General features: G+C 41.5%; 1 protein-coding gene across 4 annotated transcripts in view; it reads left to right on the forward strand.

Annotated features, from left to right (window-relative positions):
* Nucleotides 1-2,355: 2,355 nt before the first annotated feature.
* Nucleotides 2,356-23,730, forward strand: part of LOC133503035 (contactin-associated protein-like 4) — a 104,898-nt gene continuing 83,523 nt past the window's right edge. The window contains exons 1-4 of one of the 4 annotated variants that reach the window (XR_009795606.1): nucleotides 2,368-2,485; nucleotides 2,730-2,778; nucleotides 5,351-5,461; nucleotides 16,979-17,172. Coding sequence is in view for 3 of the 4 variants with exons in the window: in XM_061824142.1 (XP_061680126.1) it covers nucleotides 2,444-2,485; nucleotides 2,730-2,778; nucleotides 5,351-5,461; nucleotides 16,979-17,172 (396 nt within the window). In the remaining variant the exon portion in view is untranslated. Of the gene's footprint in view, nucleotides 2,486-2,729; nucleotides 2,779-5,350; nucleotides 5,462-16,978; nucleotides 17,173-23,730 lie in introns of all 4 variants that reach the window. The other 3 variants (XM_061824142.1, XM_061824141.1, XM_061824143.1) reach the window with 3 other exon arrangements.

Below are 23,730 nucleotides of genomic sequence, written 5' to 3' on the forward strand. Positions count from 1 at the left end.
AAAGATCGATCCTAAAGCACAGATCTTAATCCTACTGGGGAGAGACCTCATACAAGTTCACAAGGTGAGAGATCAAATCAATGGACCCCACAACGCTCCCTTTGCCCAGCGTTTGGATTTAGGATGGGATAGTAGGGGAGGTTTGCATCGATAGTACATACAAGTCCACTGTATCAGTCCTTAAAACCCATGTCCTACGGAATGGACGCCCATCTTTTCTGATGCCCTGCCAGAATCACATCAGTGTGAGAGAGAGAGTAGGCTACGGCGGGGAGCACAGACAGTCTACCTCCGCACAGCTGACAACATATCCTGCGTCTGGCGTTACTGCAAAAGATAAACCCGGACGAGATGTGTTCGTGAGAATGGAAGATGATAACAAACCTGCCTTGTCCTTCGAAGATGAGAACTTTCTGGAGATCATGCAAGCAGAGTTCAAGAGAGATGAGCAAAACAGTTGGATCGCTCCTCTACCATTCAGAACACACAGACCACGCCTTCCAAACAACCGTGCTCAAGCTCTCTCCCATCTTCATTCATTGCAACGCACATTGAACAAAAATCCTACAAATCAGAATCCAGCCGATTTAGCCACCAGATCTGTACCTGCGTCACGGCTCACAGACACTATGTGGTTTACAGAGCCAGAATTCCTTCACAAACCACACCAACCAGAAACACCCGGATCCTTTGAGCTGGTGGATCCTGAGGAAGACGTGGATGTGAGGCCTCAGCTGACCACTCTTGCTACTTCGCTCAGAGAACGTGAACTTCTCGACCTGGGAGTCCTTGCTGAGAGCAGTTTCCTTCTTGATCCATCAGATTCGCTCACACAGGACAAACTCAACAGTTACATGTAAAGGATGGCATCAGTGTAACCAACCTCGCACTCCAGAAGAGTTAGAAGCGGCAAAGATTGTCATAATCAAAGCTGCACAGAGAGATGCTTATCCAGAAGAGTGTGTCGCACTACTAGAGAACAGGGCCATACCAAAATCCAGCACGATTCGAAATCTCGACCCTTTCGTGTGTGATGGTCTCCTGCGAATAGGAGGACGTCTGAGACATGCTTCAGTCAATCCTGAGGTCAAAAACCCAAGAATTCTCCTGAAACAAAGTCACGTCACAAGATTGCTTGTGAGTCATCACCATGCGAAGGTGAAACACCAAGGACGGCAGTTCACAGAGGGAGCAATCAGGGCTGCTGGTCTGTGGATTGTTGCTGGCAAAAGATTAATAGGCTCAGTTCTTCATCGCTGTGTCACATGCTGCAAGCTCAGAGGAAAACTTGAGACACAAAAGATGGCTGACCTCCCTTCAGAACGTCTGAGCTCATCTCCACCATTCACGTATGTAGGGTTAGATGTTTTTGGACCCTGGAATGTGATCAGTCGACGCACAATAGGCGGAATGGCTCAAAGTAAGCGATGGGCTATACTTTTTACATGTATGAGCACCAGGGCTGTACATGTGGAAGTTATAGAGTCCATGGATACAACCAGTTGTATCAATGCCCTGCGAAGGTTCTTCGCCTTAAGAGGGCCAGCTAAGCAGCTGAGATCGGACAGAGGCACGAACTTTGTGGGAGCCAGCTCTGAGCTGTGTATGGAAAAAGCTGATCCAGGTCAAGCCTCCACTCTTAAGTTCCTCCACGAGAATGGTTGTACCTGGGAATTCAATCCCTTTGCTTTGCTTTGCTTTGCACACTCTTGGCAGAGGTATCTGCTATCATCAACGCAAGGCCTTTGATCCCTGTCTCTTCTGATCCCACTTCTCCAATGATGTTGACCCCTGCTATGCTCTTGACCCAAAAACCGGGGATACCTGCTCCACGTGGAGGCTTCAATGAAAAGGATCTCTTCAAGTGTCAGTGGAAACAAGTGCAAGCATTGACAAACGAATTCTGGTCTCGATCGAGGGATGAATATCTCCACAGCCTTCAGCCAAGACGCAAATGGCACACACCACGTCGTAACCTGCAGGTTGGAGACCTAGTGCTGCTGAAGCAGAGCCAGACACATCGCAACGAGTGGCCGATGAGGCTTGTCGTCTCCACCTTCCCAAGCAGTGATGGACAGGTCCGCAAAATTGAAGTCAGGACGTCGCAAGACAAAATAAAGACTTTCTTGAGGCCTATCTCTGATCTTGTCTTGCTCCTGGCAAAAGAAAATCAAAGTTAAAGTACAGATGCTTTAGTGGCATTCGTGCCAGACGGGGAGTGTTCTGCCCCAAGTGTTTAATATGTTAAGAAGATCGATTTTATTAGAAAAGATCTGTTTGTGTTGTTAATTTTGAGAGTCCATTGCTGAGCTTTTATTTTGAAACTATAGAATACAGGAAGTAGGAAGCGCTGAACAAAACGGTAAAAAAAAGCATGTCAACAGTTGAAAGATGTAGCACGTTGAAATCATCTTATTCCTGTGCATGAATCCGTCAGAAAGCAATGGCTTTTCACTCCATTTTCATTGTCATCCGACTTGACCTGGTAAGAAGTCATTAAAGGAGCAAGCACGCTCACTTCCTGGCTCTTGAAAAGGAGTTTGGCTGGCTGTTTATTCATGTTAACACTTTGGAAGTAAAACACATGAAGAGAACAGTACATGGATCATAAGCCCAATGGTAGCAGTGCGGTAACTGGTTAGAGCTTCTGCTTCACAGTTCTGAAGATTGAAATTCAAATCCAAGCACTGGTTACATAGAGTTTCCCTTTTCTCTCCATGCCTGCGTAGGTTTTCTCCAGCCCCTCTGGTTTCCTCATACATCCCAAAAACATGCATGGTAGGTTAATTGAAAACTCCAAATTTCCTGTGGATGTGAGTGCAAATGGTTGTTTCTATGTGCCCTGCAATTGGCTGGCAACCAGTTCAGGGTTTATCCCGGCTCCTGTTGGAAGATAGCTGGGATAGGCTACAGCACTCCCGCGACCCTCATGAGGATAAGTGGCCCAGAAAATGGATGAACGAATAGAAGCCCAAAAGTCACTTTGATGACCTTGTAAATACAGCCTTCTTTTTCATCCATCTGATCTGTTATTATTTTGGTCTTGTTGAAATGCTAATGATATTTTAGTTTCAGTTTTAACTATTTGTTACATAAAACACATTGATTGGAAAATCAATGTGATGTTGGAATTACCACAGTTGTGGTTCATGTATTCTGTTTTCTACAGCATGTCTACATCTCTAATATTACCATGAGTATCACCTTATTGTCATAATGAGTGCTTTCCTTTTGAGTGTGTAGTTGTGTGTTTCATCATTTGGCTGAAAAAATAAGATGTGGGTTCTTATTATTAAAATAGCTGAAGTTGAAGGGGGCTATTTAAATCAGCAGACAATTTCACTCAATTGCCAGTTCCAAATACGCTGCATGCGGGTTTGATTTAAGCTTGGGTTTCTCATGCAAAAAAACAAATGTGTCCCATCAGAATTTATAACATTTCAAAGTGTTTTACGGCTCCACAGGACCATAAACTTTTGAATAAAATCAATTTGCTGTGAATGTGCTAGATATTTGACAAGTCCCTGCCCCATCCTTTACGCTTTAATGAGATCTGGCATAAGTAATGGATAAATCGCCTTCCCCTACTTGGTGTCATTCTGACAATGTGTTTTGTACAAGTGGAGTAAAAAAAGCTTGTGATTAAGTCAAGGTTATGTAGAAGTACCAGCAGGTGGTGGTGCAAGTCTGTGGCTGCCTGTTGTGAATCTTGATTTATGAATCCATAGCAACTAGTAAAGCAATAACACAACAACAAACCAATAAAAGTGACAATGATCTGCACTGTGCGGTCAACCCATCTGCACTTTGCGACATGTGGGATTTTATATTTGACCGGCGCTCCTCATGCTGGCTGCTCATTGGTCATTCGCCAAAGATTCGGCAGTGAGTGACACAACCCCAAGGCGGTTCTGTTTCTGGTCCCAGCTGATCTGCTCGTCTCACGGCGGTGGCCATGATTAAAGAATTTCATTAACTAATTCAGTTCAGTCCATTCCCTCAAAAGATTTGTTCTTTTGAACAAATTTTCACCAATGATACCACACTCAAGAAAACAACTGTTCGATCAATCCGAGTTTTGTAGCGATTTTGCAAATGTGATTAAATTAATTACAATAGCAAGTGTCATTTAATTACATAAAGTACTTTCTCCCAGGAATATAAAGATTACAATGACTTACAGTTGGTAATTAAATTATGTCATCTGGTTACATTTAATTTGTTACTGTCCAACACTGTTTATAATATATTTCCACCATAAAGTCTGATTCCGTCTGACTTTTCCACTGGAAATGCTAAATGCGTTGCTATTAGAATATTCAGAGTGGTGTCTTTAGTTGAAAAGTTGCATGAATACTTTGTAGTCTTTTGAAAAGGTGGGGCCAGTCTTATCCAGAGAGTTTAATGGATTTCTTCAGGGATAAGATTTTAATCATGGACGATCAGTCATAAATCAGAAAGTGTAAAATTTCATATAATTTTATATTAACCCACTACAGGGATAGCTGGTATATTGACCTCAATCTCTTCATCCAAGAGCCATTTTGGGCTTGTTAAAGGCTTCCCATTTAAAATTGAAAAAGCAAATGGAAACATTAAAAGTCTACTCGGGGGGCACTTTGTATAAGGCGGCACACAATTACTGTGGAATAATGTAGAGGTAACTAATGCATTGTTTGAGTTCATAAAACGCTGTGGCAATACAATGGATGAAATTATTCTTATTACAAACTAGTTTGCCTTGAATAGAATGTTCAAGCTGTAATTTTAATGTCGAATTATTGCAAGTTGTTGTTTTGGGCAAATGTGATTTTGCCTTACAATAGGGATTGTAACCCAAAAATCAAATAAACTGCTACAAAGTGGGTTCTTCAAGTACTTTTATACATTCTGACAAAATTATTTCAGTCCATTGCTTGGATGAGTTGGTGTGACAGGAGTTTGAAACCTTGACCTAAACCCAATCTTTGGGATGCACTTTAGGAGGGTCTGTCACATCATGTCTGTTTTGGTAATTATTTTTTCTTGTTTCTTTTGATACTTTGAATATTTAGTTGTGGTCTTTGTTAATTTTGTATTTTTTTAACCTATCAAATACCTTCTTTTTTTTTGCATTTTTGTAAATAGACTTTTTTTTTGTTTTTTATTTAAAGACTACTTTTGTTGTCCTGTCCGTCATTTGGTTCCATGTTTGCATCCACATCACCACGAAAACCCAAATTTTTTTAACCCCCCCATCCCCCAAATCAATATTTCCTCCCCTCTTGGGTTTGTGACAATCCCAACTTTTGAATGATTGTTGCATTCCCCTCAACCCACCTGCCAATTTTTTTTTTTTATTTGTCAACAGATGTTTGTGACAGCCCACTGGTGTCTAATCTGCCCCATTCATCATTCCAAAGCTCCTCACAGATGTCTGGTAGCCATGGGCCGGTCTACGCAAAGGTCAACAGGAGAGAAGGTGAGACTACCGATCAGCTAATGCAACGATCCACGGAGAACAGTCAGGGTGAACAAACACAATAAATATGAGGTTTCTTTTCGGTATACAGCAAGCAATTTGATGCTTCAACCTATAAAACTGGAAGTGATTACATCGACCCATTATTAATGAATGTATTTAAAACATCCTGGCAGTGCTATTGACTCTGTTAGAAGAATGGTTTGATAATCTTGGTGATTTATTTATTTTTTTCTAAACCTTGATGTCATTACCCAGAATTGCAATTTTCTAAAATCAGCAGTAAAGTGTGCTAACAGGATTCTGAGTGAGAGGAGAGCGGTAAAGGTGATGAAACTAATTAATAGTTGAGTCCAACTTTCCTGAGTAAGAGGCGCTTTGTCACTTTAGTTTGAAAAGAACCTATTTACAATGATCCATTGTTAAATTTGTCATTCCGTGGGAAGAATGTATTTGGCTGACTGCACACAACAATGACATTTCATAAGGGTGAACTGATTTAAGATATTGGTTCCACAGTGATGGAGCTCATTATTGTTTTTCTTTCACCACACTGAGCGAATCATATTTTAAATGATTTAATGTTGTACAATACAAGTCTCAGTGGCAGCAGATGCAGGATACACCCTGAACTGGTCGCCTGCCAATTGCAGGGCACAACCGCTCACACGTACGGGCAATTTTGAGTTTTCAATGAACCAACCATGCATGCATTCGGGATGTGGGAGAAAAACAGAATACTTTGAGAAACCCCATGCAGCCACAGAGAGAGCATTTTCCACCGCTTATCCGAGGTCGGGTCGTGGGGGCAGTAGCTTTAGAAGGGAAGCCCAGACTTCCTTCTCCCCAGCTACTTCATCTAGCTATTCCAGGGGTACCCCAAGGCATTCCCAGGCCAGCCATCTTTTGAACCCGGGGATTATATTCTCAAGGTCACTGCCTTTGGCCACTGCACAGCTTGCACTGCTCCTGACCCCTATGGCTCTTCCCACAGCAGTGAACCCATCAGAAGGGGGACCCACGTTACCCTTTCGGGCTGTGCCTGGCTGACCCCCATGGGTGCATGCCCAGCCAATACGCTCTCGGCATTGAGCCCCACCTTCAGGCCTGGCTCCAGAGGTGGGGCCCGGTGACCCGCATCCGGGCAAGTGAAATTTTGTCAGAGGAGTTTATGGAGCCGTGCTTTGTCTGGTCCCTAACCCAGGACCTTTTTGCCATGGGTGACCCTTCCAGGGTCGTGAAGCCCCAGATAACTTAGCTCCTAGGATCATTCGGACACACAAACCCCTCCACCACGATAAGGTGACTGCTCAAGGAGGGGATAATAGTCCTACAGATGTAGAAATGCAAGTTGACCTCTGTTAACATCTATCCACTGATTTTTCTACTGCTTGAATTGTAAAAACGATGACAACACAGTCTGAAATTCAACACAAAGCAAATGTCCATTGATATTACCTAACTTCTGGTGTACTTAGCTCAATTTTTCTCATGTTCCTCTTTACTTTACACCGATTGTTGATACTTCTTGTGAAAAACAAAATTTGAGAGAGAAAAATTCAAAAGAAAAAAGAGAAGACAACATAAGTAACTATATAATCATATATTTCTAGTTTTGTGACTCTAAAGGTGTTCAGAATTCAAAATGTTCTAAACTCAGGGTCATTCAACATGAATGATTATAACCCAGTACCTGCCTTTCATGGACAATCTAATTGTGATAACCACCATTTTTGTGTTTAAATATACTGTCTTATCCAAGTATAGGAGTAATTTTGCTCAGAGGCATAGTTAGCAAAACACCGCTTCGTGACGACATCTACACGGACAAATGAATGAGGTTACTCTCATATTTCTGTCTCTCCACTTTTTCACACATCTCTGAATAGTTACTCTTCACCCATATTATTTTATTTGTTACAGAAAGCTGGTGCCTGACAAATATTAAATAGTGGTTCATTTGGCACATAGAGACCGACAACCATTTATTCTCACATTCACACCATCACTGATTTGAAACTAAACCTACACTGTTATGAAGTTGCATTGAAAGAATTGTTCACTTAACATTTCCTTTATTTCCAAGAAAAGCACATTTTTTTTCAGTCGAGATAAATTAATCAGAAATACAGTTTCAACATAGTTAATAATGTAAAAAATAACAACAGTGATAATCTAATTTTAAACTGAACTTTTCTAAGAGATCGGCAAACTTTTTCATGTTTGTGTATGTTTCTTTTTTCAATGCATTTCGCTGTGAATTTTCAGTAGAGAAGTTGCTGGAGAAGGGTCGGATGTGGTCACTACTTCCGCCATCCAACTTTGTCTTCCTCTCATGATAATCAAATATTGTCACAGTCACCCAAAGGGTCTGGAGCTGTATTGAACCAATTGCAACAGATGTGCAAAAGGTCTTTGCTGGAGTTCAATTCCGTTCTGTGGTTAACCCTACTCTCGGCTCTGTACAGGGAAACAGCAAATTGTTTTGATCAAGAACATCAATAAGTTTTGCCCCTTGTCATTTTAAGCTTCTTGCACTTGATACAGACTGAAAATTGAGCTGTTGAAAAGGCAATGTCCCCTGCCTGTCTTGTTCTCCCTGACTGTTTTGTTCTGTGATGTGGATTGTGGAAGGGCAAGAATTTCTGTCTCTCCAGGATACAGAGAACAACACTTCAAAGGCAAGTGTGCTGGATTCACACCGTCTGAGGGCGCTTTTTGGTCACGTGGAGTCAGAAAAATTGCATTTGTATGCGTGTAGACAAGATGAATAGATGTACGGAGGGGTGGACAGATGACTGTTGATTTGTTTTGGAGGAAACGCTGCAGTTTTGACATACAGTATACTACTCTGTGAATAACTGGTACAAAAGCATTTCCTCTTCTTTTTTTTAAATACACTTTTGTAGGATTTGAAAATGACACGCCTTTGGAGTGACAGCTGAATAGAAAAGAATTGTGGTGTATCGTGAATAAGCATTTAGGAGAGTGTATGCTGAAGAATGAGTCTAGTTTAGTTTGTCACAAAAGCAAGAACTGACTGCAAGTTTTTATTCAGGTACAATGGCGGTGCTTGAAAAGATTAACACAAGTCTTTCTATTGCAGCAATTCTATCCAAACTGAACATTTTACCTTCAATTGGTGGTGTTGTGGCCACTGCGAGTGACTGGCAAGCTGTGAGAGATTCCACAGGATTCCAATTTCCTCATCCTGGTGCTTTACACTGGTCAGAAGTGACCTCAATCCTGTTCCGCTCTCGTTTACTAACAGCTTCACAGAAGGAACTAGAGGGAGAGTTGCTCTCTGGACCTCCTGGAAGCCAAATGCCATTGTGAAACGACCTGGCTCTTCTTGTATATTTTAATGATAAAATCCATTCGGGTGCCACAGTGGAATAGCTGTAAGAGTGTTGGGCTCAGAGTTCTGATGACCAGGGTCCAAATCCTGGCCCTACCTGTGTGGAGTTTGCGTGTTCTCTCTGTGCTTGTGTGAGTTTTCTCCGGGCACTCCTGTTTCGCTAAATTGCCCCAAAGTGTGATTGTGAGTGCGACTGTTGTCTGTGTACCCTGCGATTGGCTGGCAACCAGTTCTGAGTGTACCCTGCCTCTTGTCTGATGACAGCTGGGATTGGCTCCAGCGTTCCTGCAACCCTCTTGAGGATAAGGTTGGATTTCATCCATCCATCCATTTTCTGAGCCGTTATACTCACGAGGGTCGGAGGCTGTGCTGGAGCCTATCCCAGCTGTCATCAGGCAGGAGGCAGGGTACACCCTGAACTGGTTGCCAGCCCATCACAGGGCACATAAAAAAAACATTTGTAGTCACATTCACAAAATTTAGAGTATTCATTTAACCTACCAGACATATTTTTGGAATGCGGGAGGAAACCAGATTGCCCAGAGAAAACCCACCGAGGTGCAGAGAGAACATGCAAACTCCACACAGGTGGGGCCAGAAGTTGAACCCCGGTCTCCAGAACTGTGGGGCATACCCTCTAATCATTTGTCCCACCGTGCCACCAAATTGTAAAAGGTTTATTATTTCATTATATTTATGTATTTCTCCATGTATAGTAATTTGTATGAACAGTACATTGTTACTAGTCCAGTTTTGTTTTGAAAGTCCGTTATGAATAAAGGTGAGTTGAATTCAGAATCCAATGAAAAACATAATTTACAGTATGTAAACATTTTCATCCGAGGTGTGTCCAAAAATTTCAGGATTTCTGTCAAGAAAAATATATTTCAAGATGAAACATAAATTGGAGTCCCTGTACAGTACAATCTCACCCAAAATGTAAACAGAAATGAGAGCACTCCTTTTTATTCTTACTTTGAAAAAGTATTTTGGATTTTTTTCATGTATTTAAGTAAAGATTACAAGATTTTGAAAATTAAAGTGGAGAAAACTGAAATGCTGTCTCTTGCACGTACAGTATTCCTATATCAACCAAGCTGAGTCAAATCTTTGTCCAGAGACTCAAGCATTTCCCATGTGAGGAGGTCATTTAGCTTATGCTAATTACTATGATAACACAGTCACCCCAGATATAATTGCTGCATTAATGCTCCAGTGGAACAGATCGAAATTACTTTTGACTTCCCTCTGTGACGATCATTTGTAAAGGTCAGGAAATGTTTTTGTGGTACAGGGAACCACTGATGTTGTATTTTTTTTTTTTTAAACAATACCTGATTGAGTGACATATTTTGGGCATTTCATATACTGTCAGTCACTATCTGTGTCGCAGATCATTTCAACAATAAAAAAAAATGCACAGAGAAAAGCTACATGGCGACTGTGGCTTGAGAATTAATGGAATGCTAGTTTTTCAGTCTCATTGTTTTCAGATTTTTAAAATGCAATTTTCAATCTGCCTATCTTATCCCTTTTGATTTTGGGTTTTAGCGGCAAACCTTGAGCTTTTTGCCAGTCAATTGCATGAAAATTAATAGAGAAAATAAAACATTCATGTCAGCCTCACAGTTCTGAGGAGCCAGGTTCAAATCTGGCCTCTCCCATGTGGAGTTTGCATGTTCTCCCTGTGCATGTGTGGGTTTTCTCCAAGTAGAGACAGACAACATTCGCACTCACAATCACACCTAGGGACAATTTAGTGTGTCCAATTAATGTTGAATGTTTTTGGCATGCGGGACACAACCAGAGTGCCCATAGAAAACCCACACAGGCACGGGGAGACCATGCAAACTACACATAGGCGGGGCCGCGGTTTGAACCGCGATCCTCAGAACTGTGAGGACAACAATATAACCAGATGCTCCACTGTGCCACCCGCCTTTTTTTTTTTTTTTTTTTGCTGGTTAGGTCTTTGAGGCTGTAATTAAATAAAACAGTTGCACTCAAACACAGAAATGTGGTGGCCAGCCGATTAGAATTTAGCCAAAAAGAAGCGGTGAGTTAACATTATAGAATTTAACTCATTTGGAGCGATACAGATTATTCGGGATAAAAGGGTTGGCTGTTTTTTCAACAAAGCAAATATTGTCATTTCACTGATTCAGAAATGAATCACAAATTTAGTCGATTTAATTAGAATTTTGTTTGTGTCCAGCCACCATATTTTAATCCATCGATCCATTTTCTTTGCTGCTTATCCTCATGAGGGTCGCAGGGAGTGCTGGAGCCTATCGCAGCTGTACACCCTGAACTGGTTGGCAGCCAATCGCAGTGCACATTGAGACAAACAGCCACACTCACAATCACACCGAGTGGCAATTTAGAGTCTCCAATTAATGTTGCATCTTTTTGGAATGTGGGAGGAATCCGGAGCGCCTGGAGGAAACCCATGCAGGAACGGGGAGAAGATGCATGTCATAACCAGAACTCTAGTGTGGTCCCGAATGCACAACTTGGTAAGCAGGGAGGCAGTTAAAGAAAGGTCTATTCGTTCCAAGGTTGTAAGCCAGGAGGTCAGTCAGAGAGAGCAGCAGTATCAAGGACGTTAATCTGACGGGGTTGGTCGGAGGACAGGCAGAGGTCCATACACCGGGATTCAGAATCAGCAACAAGGAAGTGCTGGAACGAGGCATGGATGGCAATGATCTGGCAAAGCCAGAACATCCCCTGGGTCGTATGTATACTAGGGTTCATTATAGCAGATGAGGCGCAGGTGTGCGCCACCTAATCATCTTAGGTGTTTAGGGGACCTGCACCACCAGGGCTGGGACCGGCCAGACCATGACAGCACTCCCCCCGCCCCCGCCTTTAACAGCCTGCCCAGGAGTCCCAGGGTGGGATGCATGGAAGTCTCGAAGACTGGAATCCACAATAAAACCGTACGAGATCCAGGAACGTTCTTTTGGGCCATAACCCTCCCAGTCCACCAGGCATTGGATCCCTTTCCCTCTACAGCTGGAATATAGAACCCGACGTACCGAGTACACCAGACCTCCATCGACCATGTGGGGGGGTGGGGGGGTGGAGGGGAAACCTATCATTAATAAACTTCTGAAAAACCGCTGGCGCATTAGTCAGGCCAAACGGTATCACCAGGTACTCATAGTGGCCCGTTTGTGTATTAAAGGCCGTCTTCCACATGTCCCCCTCTCTGATGCGTACCAGATAGTATGCATTCCGTTGATCCAGCTTGATGAAGATCCAGGCCCCTTGTAGCAACTCGAATGCTGTGGCGATTAGGGGAACATGGTACCTGTTCTTGATGGTGATGTTAAGTCCCCGATGATCAATACAGGGCTCTAACGAGGTGTCCTTCTTCTTGACAAAGAAAATCACGCTCCAGCAGGTGATGATGATGGTCGGATGAGACCCGCCGTCAGTGACTCCTCCTCGTACTCCTTCATGGCTTAGTGCTCCGGTCCTGTCAATGAAAAGAGGCTCCCTCGAGGGGGTAAGGTACCGGGCAACAACTCGATAGCACAATTGTAGGGGCGATGTGACGGAAGGGACTTGGCCTTTGCCTCCGAAAATACTTCCTTAAGATTCCAATGACAAGACGGCACGAACTTCGACTCCTGTTAGTCTACCGGGGCGATCTGCAATTTCCTCTCTTGTAAAGCCCTGGGACACGTCTTACTGCAATCAGCGCCCCATGCCCTGATTTGACCGGTGATCCAGTCAATGTGCGGGTTATGTTTGTTTCTTAAGGCCAGGCGGATTCCCTGGATCTGCAGAGAGCGGTGGATGGCTGATGAGTCGGCTGAGTCCATGTCGTGGCCGGATCATTCTGCATAACCAGAACTCTCGTGTGGACCCAAATGCACGACTCGGTAAGCAGGGAGGCAGTTAAAGGAAGGTCTTTATTCATTCCAAGGTCGTAAGCCAGGAGGTCAGTCAGAGAGAGCAGCAGTATCAAGGACGTTAAGCTTACGGGGTTGATCGGAGGACAGACAGAGGTTGAAACACCGGGATTCAGGAACAGGAACAAGGAAGTGGTGGAACGAGGCATGGATGGCAACGATCTGGCAAAGCCGAGGCCAACGCTTTACCAGCTGATCCACCATGCCGCCCTATATATTATTCCACAGTAATTGTGTGCAGCCTTACACAAGGTCCCGCCCCCCACCCCACCCACCACCATCCCACCGTCCACCCCCCCCCCAACCTCCACCCCCCCACAGTAGACTACTGTTGATGAAGTGGACAAGCATTCAGTACTTTGTTACTTTCAGGTCATAAAGCTCTCTCATAACAATGCACATGTAACTTTCACTAGTTATCGCTCACTGGAGCATTACAAACGCCTATGTTGACACTGTCCCCCCCCATATTTTAATATAATGTGAATATCTTTTTCTGTCACTTGGGCCAGTAAATTACCTGTTGTGGAACAATGCCTGGCATAGTGGTGAGTGGTTAGGACAGTGGTTTTCCAAACATTTTTGGCCCAAAATCTATTTTTCAAGCAGCCAACCTCCTGCGATCTACCTTTTTTGGAGGGGGTGGGGGTCGTGATCATGTCTTGAGTTTGAGAGCGAAAACAACTATCAGTGAGCTGAAATTCTGGGCTGGTGACACAGCTCAGCACCAATTATGTTTACGTACATGTACACATCACCCCATGAGCCAATCTTGCACAACACAATATAATTGCAATGTTGTACGTTACCTATACAATATACATTTCATCCAACATACTTTTTTTTTGTTTGTAGATCACACCAGCACAATCTTTTTTTTTTTTTTTTAAATCATAGAATTTGGGAAATTTTTGGTACAGCAAAATCTTTTGGTACGTATCTTGGAAGAGCAAGCACTGACTCAGCACCATTTTTTGCTCTGAATCTGCAAATATATCAAACAATGAAAATGGTAGTGAGATACAGTAAAACACATTCAGTTATGTTCATTGCAATATTCTGCCTCGTGCAGTCTTAATTTTGGTGTCTTTGTAAGTTGCTGTCTTTGTCTAATGTTGCTATTGTGCCTCTTTAACTCAGCTGTAACAAGCAAAGGTCAAGAGTGTCTGCTCTCTGTTGTTGTGCTGTCAGTGCGTTTGTCATTTATTAAGCCACTTATTAGCTGTGGCCTTAAGCTGCTCCCCTAATGAGCAGGAAAAGCATGACTGACTTTTCTTCTGATAAAATTCAACAAGAGACAAAATTCCGCCTACTTTCATATGAATCTCAATTTAGTTTGCAACAGAAAGAAAATGCAATGGAATATTTTTAAAGGTTTTAAACCTTGCACGGGCACATGCAGCGCAAATGCAACTACAGAACTATTTGAGTCTGTGACATTATGTAAGAACTGATACAATTTAAAACAAAATTACATCCAACCATCCATTCATTTTCCAAGCCACTTATCCTCACAAGGGTCAGGGGAGTGGTGGAGCCTATCCCAGCTGTCATTGGGCCGGAGGCAGGGTACACTCTAAACTGGTTGCCGGCCAATCGCAGGGCACTTGAAGACGGACAAGGGTCACACTCACAATCACACCTCGGGGCAATTTAGTCTCCAATTAATGCATGTTTTTGGGATGTGGGAGGACCTCGGTGGGTGCCAGGAGAAAACCCACAGAGGCACAGGGAGAACATGCAAACTCCAGACAGCCGGGGCTGGGATTTGAACCCCAGTACTCAGAACTGTGAGGCCGAGGCTTTACAGATGCGCCACCCATAATTATATATATTTATTGCGGCATGGTGGCTCAGCTGGTGAAGCATTGGCCTCACAGTTCCGAGGTCCTGGATTCAATCCTGGACATGTCTGTGTGGAGTTTGCATGTTCTCACCGTTCCTATGTGGGTTTTCTCCGGGAACTCCAGTTTACTCCCACATCCCAAAAACGTGCAACATTAATTGCACATTCTAAATTGCCCCTGGGTGTGATTGTGAATGTGGTTGTTTGTCTCGATGTGCCCTGCGATTGGCTGGCAACCAGTTCAGGGTGTACCTTGCCTCCTGTCCGTTTACACCTGGGATAGGGTCCAGCACTCTCTGTGACCCTCGTGAGGATAAGCGGCAAAGTAAATGGATGGATGTGTGTGTGTGTATATATATATATATATATATTGTTGGACTGCTACAATATTAGCATCACTAACTGAAGATGGGAGAACATAAAGTATATGAGAATAATAAGAATAAGAAAATAACCATGTCTCAGTGAACATTTGAGTCCAAATGAAAAATACATTAAAAATATGTAAACAATCCTTATTATGTACATAATCAAATGTTTCTGAATAAAAAGGTACACAAAATGATGAGACAGAATCAACAAGTTTAAATTTGCAATTGGTTCGTATGCACTAGTGTCCAATTAGATTGAGTTATATTACGGCTGTGTTAAAACAATGCTGCTTAATCCATCAAAAATTTATTCATCCAATGTGTTTGAATAAAATAAATTATATATATAAATAATAAAACCTCAAACACGTAATAGTGTTGTTTCAGGATTAATGCCCTACTTAGTCTGTGTCTGTTAGCTGACTCAATCTTTTTTCAACTGACTAGCGTTCCAACTGAGTCCAGTTTAATAATTTAAGAAAAATTCTGCCGGCCGAAAAAATACATTTGTGAAATAACTAGGATAATGATTCAACAGACATTTGTGAAATTTCACCACACATGGAACATATTGATAGAGTCCCCTGTTGACTATCTTCCAGGGGAACGTACCCGACTGGCGTCACCTAGGGCATATCGAGTTGGACACTTTTTTTCCAGAGGCAAATTTCTTCCAGTTCCCTACTCCCCCGTCATGCTGACAATCAGCCAAGGCGGCACAATTGATGAATTGATGGCCGTTGCACTGTCGGGCTCACTGGCTTTGGTATAAACATCATTGATATTGAGCCAATTGCTGTCTTCCAAAATGTCCTTGTGCATGTTAATTTGTTCCGAATGTGGTCATTTGCTTCAATGTAGACAACGTAGGTCTGTGAAAACAGAGTTTATCTCGATTACTGTATGATGACATATCATCTTTGTAATTTATACAACTCTTTGTGTTAAAAGCACACCAGACAATAAGAAAGAGCACAATAGTTTGCTTGTAGTTTGTTTTCACCTAAAGCCCGAGATATGATAAAATAATACTTTATCAATTTCACAATATCACACTAACAGTAAAAAAAAGTTTAGTAAGAAAAAGCCATTGTATGCATATGGAATTAGTGCAACCAAACCAGTTAATGCTTGCCAGTTTACTTAATGAAATACAGTGGCATACAATCAGGTCAGGGTGACACAGATGATATATAAAACGATACTTACCAACTGGGAGCTGTATTGAATCAATGCTAAATTGTGATAGCAGCTGGTAGGAATAAGTGTGTGGACTTTTCCCTTAGACTTTGTTGATGCAGCACCCTGTTGCCAAAGGACTGTGCTGCATCGGTTGGAATGTGTTGGTGCATCGGGTATGTTATTATGGATTTTCTACTTTAAAAAGCACTCAACATGCTTAACAAGAGATCGCACACTGATAGAAAATCTCGCTTGAGGACCCTTTGGCACAGCCTAACGAGGAACTCGGGATTGAACCGGGGAGTCTGATTACCCACTCTAGTGGTTAAGATGTACTCAACAGACAAGCCATAAGCCACAGTACCAAAAAAAAAAAAAAAAAAAAAAAAATAAAAAAAAAATAAAAGCATGCATTACACAACAGAGAATTCTGCCACAGAGGAATTTTGCATGTGGGATATATCAGCACATTCTTGCTAAAATTTTATGGTTACACTGGAGCAACCCCCACCCACCCTATTTTAGTCTAAAATGCTCCAGTGTACAAGGTACTATTAGTCTGTAAAAAGTGCACATTTCAAGTGTCCTTGCTCTTTGCTCCTAACCTGTATAATTAAAAACTATCGAATGGCAGCCTGACATGAGTGGCAATGCCTTGTCAGTTTCACCTAGTGAACCTCCTGAAGCAGTTTCTTTCTATTGTGTACTGCATTTTTGGTTTAAGATATGCAGTGTACAGAATTAATTCCGAACGGAATTTGACAATGTTGCCAGTTGATCTGTCACAGGGACTTCCTCAGACACTCACTACTGTATGAAATAATATTTTTCTCATTGCAGGAGCTGGTGGTTGGTCTCCTCTCATCTCAGACATTTACCAGTGGCTGGAGGTGGACCTGGGGAGGAGGACACGAATCATGGCTGTTGCCACTCAGGGACGCTACGGCAGTTCTGACTGGTTGACGGCCTACCTTTTGATGTTTAGCGACACAGGTCACAATTGGAGACAACATCGTCAAGAGGAAAGTTTTGGGGTAATCAAATCTCCATCATATACATTTTCAATGTTTAATTTATTTCATCAAGATACAGTCTGGATTGATAACTTCTGATCAGCTTTCATTCGCTATGTTTTGTAAATATTGTGACATCGTGCGAGCAGGACAGCAATTAATTCAACAAAGATGAACAGGACAGTGTAAAGTGTGGTATTATGTCACTATCTGTACACAAGAAGCATGGTTTTAAATCCCATTGTAATCTTCAATAATTTTGTGATGGGCTTTATTTTCTGCTATTCAATTAATTCCAAACAAAATGTAAAACATAAGATGCGCGAACATTTTACCCATCCATCTAAATTAATGATAGCAGCGTATCACCAGTAGCTTCACCCTGTGGAGGTGTACTGAATTGTACCACTGCAGCGAGTTCAAACTACCACATTTATATTAGCATTGTTTCAGATGGTGAAGAATGGAAGAAAATTAATGCATACCGTTCTGAACTGAACAAAACCAGCACTTAAAACCACATTCGCATTGAGCAGTAGAAGAGATCCTTTCTGTGGTGTTTAGGTTGCCAAGGTGAATTAAAAACTCCTTGGTGTCATGGCTTCAACGGTGCATCAAATCTTCCCAGAATTCTAGAATACTCTGGATATTGTCAGGATCTCTTGGTTGGCATATTTCTGCAACATTGTGCGGCCATTGATGACAATGCCTCAGGAGTGGTAGACTGGAGGGGTTTTCCCCCTTTAAGAAAACGGACCAGAGAGTGTGGTCCAACCAATGGTGATGGTGGTGGTTTTGCACAGTATCATCCATTGGGAAGTCAACTTTTGTTTCAAAAAGAGCAATGTGTTTTTTATCCTGGTTGTGTACTCTTTGCCTCAGGGTCCTTGAGGGTGGGCAGGAGTTCCCCCAATCCAGTCTAGATGTGCTTTGTGGACTTGGCCAATGTGATTGTGTCCCTTGTGGATGCAGACTTTACATTCGTCTGTTGTGGTGGAGAGGAAGCTGAACCAAAAGGCAAAGCTCTCAATTTATTGGTCAATCCATGTTCCCACCCTGACTCACAGTCATGACCTATGGGTTGTGACTGAAAGAAGAACTTCACAAACACAAGATTTGCAGGGGAAGAAGCATGGTTAGCCGGTAAGAACTCCGGGTAGAGCCGTTGCACCTCCACACTGAGAGGAGCCAAATGAGGTGGCTCAGGCATCTAGTTAGGATGCCTCCTCAACAATTCCCTGAGGTGGTGTTCACATGTCTCGGGCCGGGATATTTGGAAAACACTTTATATCATGTCTGTCCTGGAAATACGCAGGATTTCCCCTGGAAATGCTGAATGATATAGTCGTGGAGAGGGAAGTCTTAACTGCCCTGCTTTTGCTGCAGAACTGACGACCAGATACTGGACCAGAAGAAGATGGATGGGTCTGCATGGAGCCTTTAAAAACTGAGACAACATGTTGCTATTGGGCAGTCTACAAAAATATCTGTTGACAATTGCACAAGTCTCATTGTGTGCTATTTTTTTTAGTATAAAGGTTGTGCAAGAAAATGTAAGGTCAAAAGAATCATTATTTTTGTCAAGTCAAGTTAATTAGTTTATGTCAAGATAATTATGATGGACAAAAAAAAAAAAAAAAAAACATTGCCTGATTTACCATTCCCAGTGGGGCAAACAGTGAAAGGGTAAATGGCTGAGTATGACTGCATAGAGACATTGTCAATCAGTTTAACCTATCTTGACAAAAGCTATGTGCCTTTATTAGAGTCATTTACTGGTTCATCACTGGGTGTCAGCCTTGATGAGCCGGCCCTAATATCAGACTTCCAAATGTCTCTGTACCAATTAAATGTTATCTTTGCAGACTGACATAAAACAGTATCTTCTCGAGCAATAGGAAGAGTTTCATTATAGTGTAGTGCAGGCAAAAAGGCAGATGGACCCAAGTGCAAGGAAGTATACAAAGCTTAGGGAATGCAGCAGCCCAGGGGTAATGTGTCAAAGGTATTTAAGGGTAGCCCAGTCCAAGATCGAAAAACCATTATGGAAAGTCCAAAACAACTGATTAAAAAAAGTTAACAAATAAACATGAAGGTACATCTCACCTCTAAAGACGACGGGTTACATGACATGACAAAGGTCCACGGACCAAGACAAAAACAAACAGAGGAAGGAGATGAGGTACATTTGGAGAGGATACGAGTGGCTGGAGGGAGCAAATAGGTTGATAAAGGAGAAGCAGAATGGTGAAGACCAGATGGAGACACAGACATACTGACAAATAGCAGATGGGCACAAAGAGGAGACACAGGAGGACAAACAAAACCCGTGCCACATCACAATCCCTGACAAAAGATCAATTAGCTCTTTCAGAGACAAAACTTTAAATTTTGAAAAACCTACAAAAATATAGCACATGATAAATACTGCATTTAAGTATTGTTTTCTCTGTTAGCATTTCATACCGAGCAAAATACAGTGAGAAAGTTTCTTGGCCTCATGGTTAAATAATTTTTTGTCTTCTTCTGGATGAACTGTATGGTTCTTGTGCCTCTTTGTAAAAAAAAAAAAAAAAGTACTGTAAACATTGAATGATTTGCAGCCCATATGTCCTAAAAAGTGTTTTTAAAGGATATGCAATATTTTTGCGATTTGTTGAGGTAAAGTGAGTACATCATGTACATTTGCGGGGTTGCGGGGATGTCTAGAGTTATTTCCTTTTTTGATTTCATGGGTTCATATTAACTTACATTTGAAAATTCTGTTTTATATTATTTCACTTAAAAATATAATATTCAGTTGCCTTAAAGCTACCTCTATAAATGATCATACCCAGATGACAGAGAATCCACACACAAATTACAGAAGATATATAAATTAGAGAGGAAAATGTTTTAATTACACACATATTAAATTGCCTTGTGATTGGCTAGCAACCAGTTCAGGGTATACCCCGCCTCCTGCCAGTTGACAGATTAGATTGGCTCCCGAGATTGTGATTGTTCTAATTTAAATTAGACATCCTAAAAAATTAAGTGTGAAAATGGATGGATGGATTTCAAACAGACACTTTATTATGTCTGTTATTACTATTCATTTTTCACAGTTCGTGGCTATATTTTCTCGATTTGACAGTTTCATTGAGAGGGTAAGCCTTATAGATGCTTAATATACAACCCTCTGGTTGCCGAGCCAACATTGACGTGTCTGCAATTTATCTGAAGTGATCATACAAAGTGGTTTAGTAAAACAAATTTCTAGTCCTGTGAGATTTCTCAGTGAGTGCCCACCAAACAGAAATATTTTCCATTCCAAACCAGATCTCACTTATTCTGCAAGTGGCCCACAACATATCTGTGGTCACTCTGGTTATGACTCTAGTGTTAAACTGTCACATAATTTTCTTAGATTAACGAGAGGTGCCCAAATTGAATGTTTGCAAGGCTACACTGCACAACATGAAACCATTGTAAAGCATGCTGTGAAAGAACATTGTAAGAAACAAGTATATTTTTTGTCTGATTAAAAACAACATTTTTGTAGACATCTTTGGAATACACGTGTCAATTATACCTTTTCATTGTTAAATTTAACAAATCATCACTCAATCCACTTCACATGTTTGTGTCGTAACTCTATAGCTGAGTTTATAATAATTTACTCATTCCCTATTTCAGTGTTTCCCAATTCGGGTGCTGTGTCAAAGCGAGATACAGTATTAAAGCATTGCAGAGGGAAATCACCCAATCTAACTTAATTTCTCTGGAAATTCCATCATCCGTCCATCCATTTTTCAAGTGAATTTCTCATTAATAATAAATACAGCATATATTTGTTCATTTATTCATGCTATCCATCCATTTTCTGAGCCACTTATCCTCATGAGGGACACGGAATACTGGAGCCAACCCCAGCTGTCATCAGGCAGGAGGCAGGGTACACTCTGAAATGGTTGCCAGCCAATCGCAGGACACATCAAATCAAACAGCCACACTCACAATCAAACCAAGAGGTAATTTATACTCTCCAATTAATGCATGTGTTTGGAATGCGGGAGGAAGCCAGAGTGCCAGAAGAAAACCTACACAGGCACGGGGAGAACGGTGGACTAAAGGCTAAGCTATGGGCTTTTAAATACATGTGCAATTCTTTTTGCTTTGTTCATCTGATAGTAAATTTCAACTGAAAGCGGCAATCATCTCGACAGCACTATTTTCGAAGAATATTGACATACTGCTGCTTGTTGTGAAGTGAATGGAGTATCTCAAGTTTGGAAGAAAAAATCAACAGCTTGTATTTAGAAAAAGTCACAAATTGGGTCACTCGTACCTCAAACCATAACTGGACTGCTTTTATCGTGACCGCTGGTTGTTGACTGCTGTTCAAGAGGCAGTTGACAATGTTGCCATTGACCAACACCTGCATTGTGGTATGCATACATTTATAGGACATGTAACCTACACTACAGTCTAACAGCATTACAAAATGGCAACCTCACAATATAAGGCACTTCAAAGTGGATATGAAGTAATTCTGAACAGAGGCTATTACCAGAAGTTAACCTCCCAAATCTTTATAAAAGTAGCATAACAAATCTTTTTACAAGGCATAGCGTCCTGTGAATATATCAGCTTTCATTTAATTAGGCAGACCCAGATTTTACATCGAGTAACTCAAAGTTTGAATAAATTACGATGAAGTCATCAGTAGGTTAGTGTTAATCTATTTTGTGATATTTTTGTTTGATGTCCAATGTGGTTTTTCTAATGATAAACGGGTGAGTTAGATCAATACAAACACTGCCTGACTGCATACGGCTCTCATGTTAGGATTGATTGTCATACTCTTTGTTCTTCTCTTTGTTTTAGTGTTTTATTAGCATTACTTGGTGTCTTAGCCTCTTTCTCTTTCAGCAATTACTGGTGGTGATTTGTAAACTTTTTTTTTTTTTTTTTTTTTTTACACACAGTGTGTGCACAGCCTGCATAAATAAGCATTACCACATGAAACAAAGACTTGGGCAGTTACAGGCAAGGAAGTAATCATTTGGTCTATTCATCAAAGTGTAAATATTCCTCAGAGTGCAGACTCTATACAGACTGATTAACACTCACCTAAAAGGACACAGGTTAGAAAAAGCATCATACTCAGCAGAAAACTTGACAAACTGCAATTTAGTAGTTTGTTCACTGTATAGAAGTTACTTTTAATTCCGTGTGAAATGAGTCAGCCACAAATTCCAGCGGAACAATCATGCTATATTCGGACTGTATAAAAATCCCGACACAGTATCGTGATTTGTGAATAGACAATGAGTGTTTATTGGAGAATCAGTGTTTTTAAGTTTTAAAAATTCTTGTGAGAATTCTATTAACGTTTCACAGCATATTTGGATATCTGGTAGTATGACCTGACTACATCATCTTTTACCCGTTTCTTCCACGTTTGTCTTCCTGCTCCTGCTCACCCTCGACTGTCTCACTGAAGGCTTGTCAGACTGTACTCATCTTTCCCAAAATGCCGAGAAAAACTAAATGAGATGCGACTCAAAGTTATTTGGTGAAGTTAATGCCTCGCTGCCCAGACAGATAAGCCTGTCAGAATGCTGAAGACGGCACTGAGATGACAATTACACACTACTAGATAAGCCAATTTCAGTCACAGAGCAGCACATCAATTGTACTTCAACAGACATCCACACGCACATTATCAAACACTCAGCTTCTCGAGAGAAAAAGACGGCAGAAACAAAGGTCATGCACTTGAATAATTGTATGGCACATAATTCTTACCCCCTTTTTTCATCTTTTTTAATGTCAACCAGAGAGCCTAATTTCACAGTTGCGATGGATCCAGTATTTGTGATTTTACAAGTCATTATCACAGTAACCAAAGGATAGCGTTAAAGTTGAGTTATTAATCTCACAAGAGAGCGACACATCAGTGTCATTGCATCTAGACTGGATTTACACTCTAAGGGCCTGATTTGACATGAGGGACTCGAGATGGACTCGAGTTGCCAATTTGAGGTCTTGTGTCTTGCTTGACTAAATTTTAAGCAAGACTTGACTTTGCCTTGGTATTCATGAGACTCCATTTGACTTTGACAGATGAAAATCTGAATTTTCAATACAGTGTGTCTTTTCAGGCATCACGGTGACTGGCAATGTTCCCTCTAAGCTGCACGCCTGCGCAATTGCGCACTTGTAGTGCACATTCAGCGGACATGAAAACTGATCTAGCACAATGAACCACAGCCCGATTTATTTATTTATTTATTTTTTTTTAAACATGGCAGCACGCAGTCTCTAACAAGCTGCTGCGCAGCCACACCATGCAACACACTCTAATTCCTTGTTTACCTGACACCACCCACCTCATGCTTTTATAGGGGTACACTCGGAATTACAAACACTGCCCACCACCGACGCTTTAGTTAGACATAGAGCAAAGACGACATAGATATGCTGCTTATGTTTACTCTAGATAAGAATGACAAAAGTAAAAAAAAAAAAAAAAACAGAAATGCTGTTGCTTTAATGAATGTTGGAGTATGTGAATAAAAATAATAGTAATAA

Source organism: Syngnathoides biaculeatus, chromosome 7 (genome assembly GCF_019802595.1).
Source record: "Syngnathoides biaculeatus isolate LvHL_M chromosome 7, ASM1980259v1, whole genome shotgun sequence".
NCBI classification, from domain to species: domain Eukaryota; kingdom Metazoa; phylum Chordata; class Actinopteri; order Syngnathiformes; family Syngnathidae; genus Syngnathoides; species Syngnathoides biaculeatus.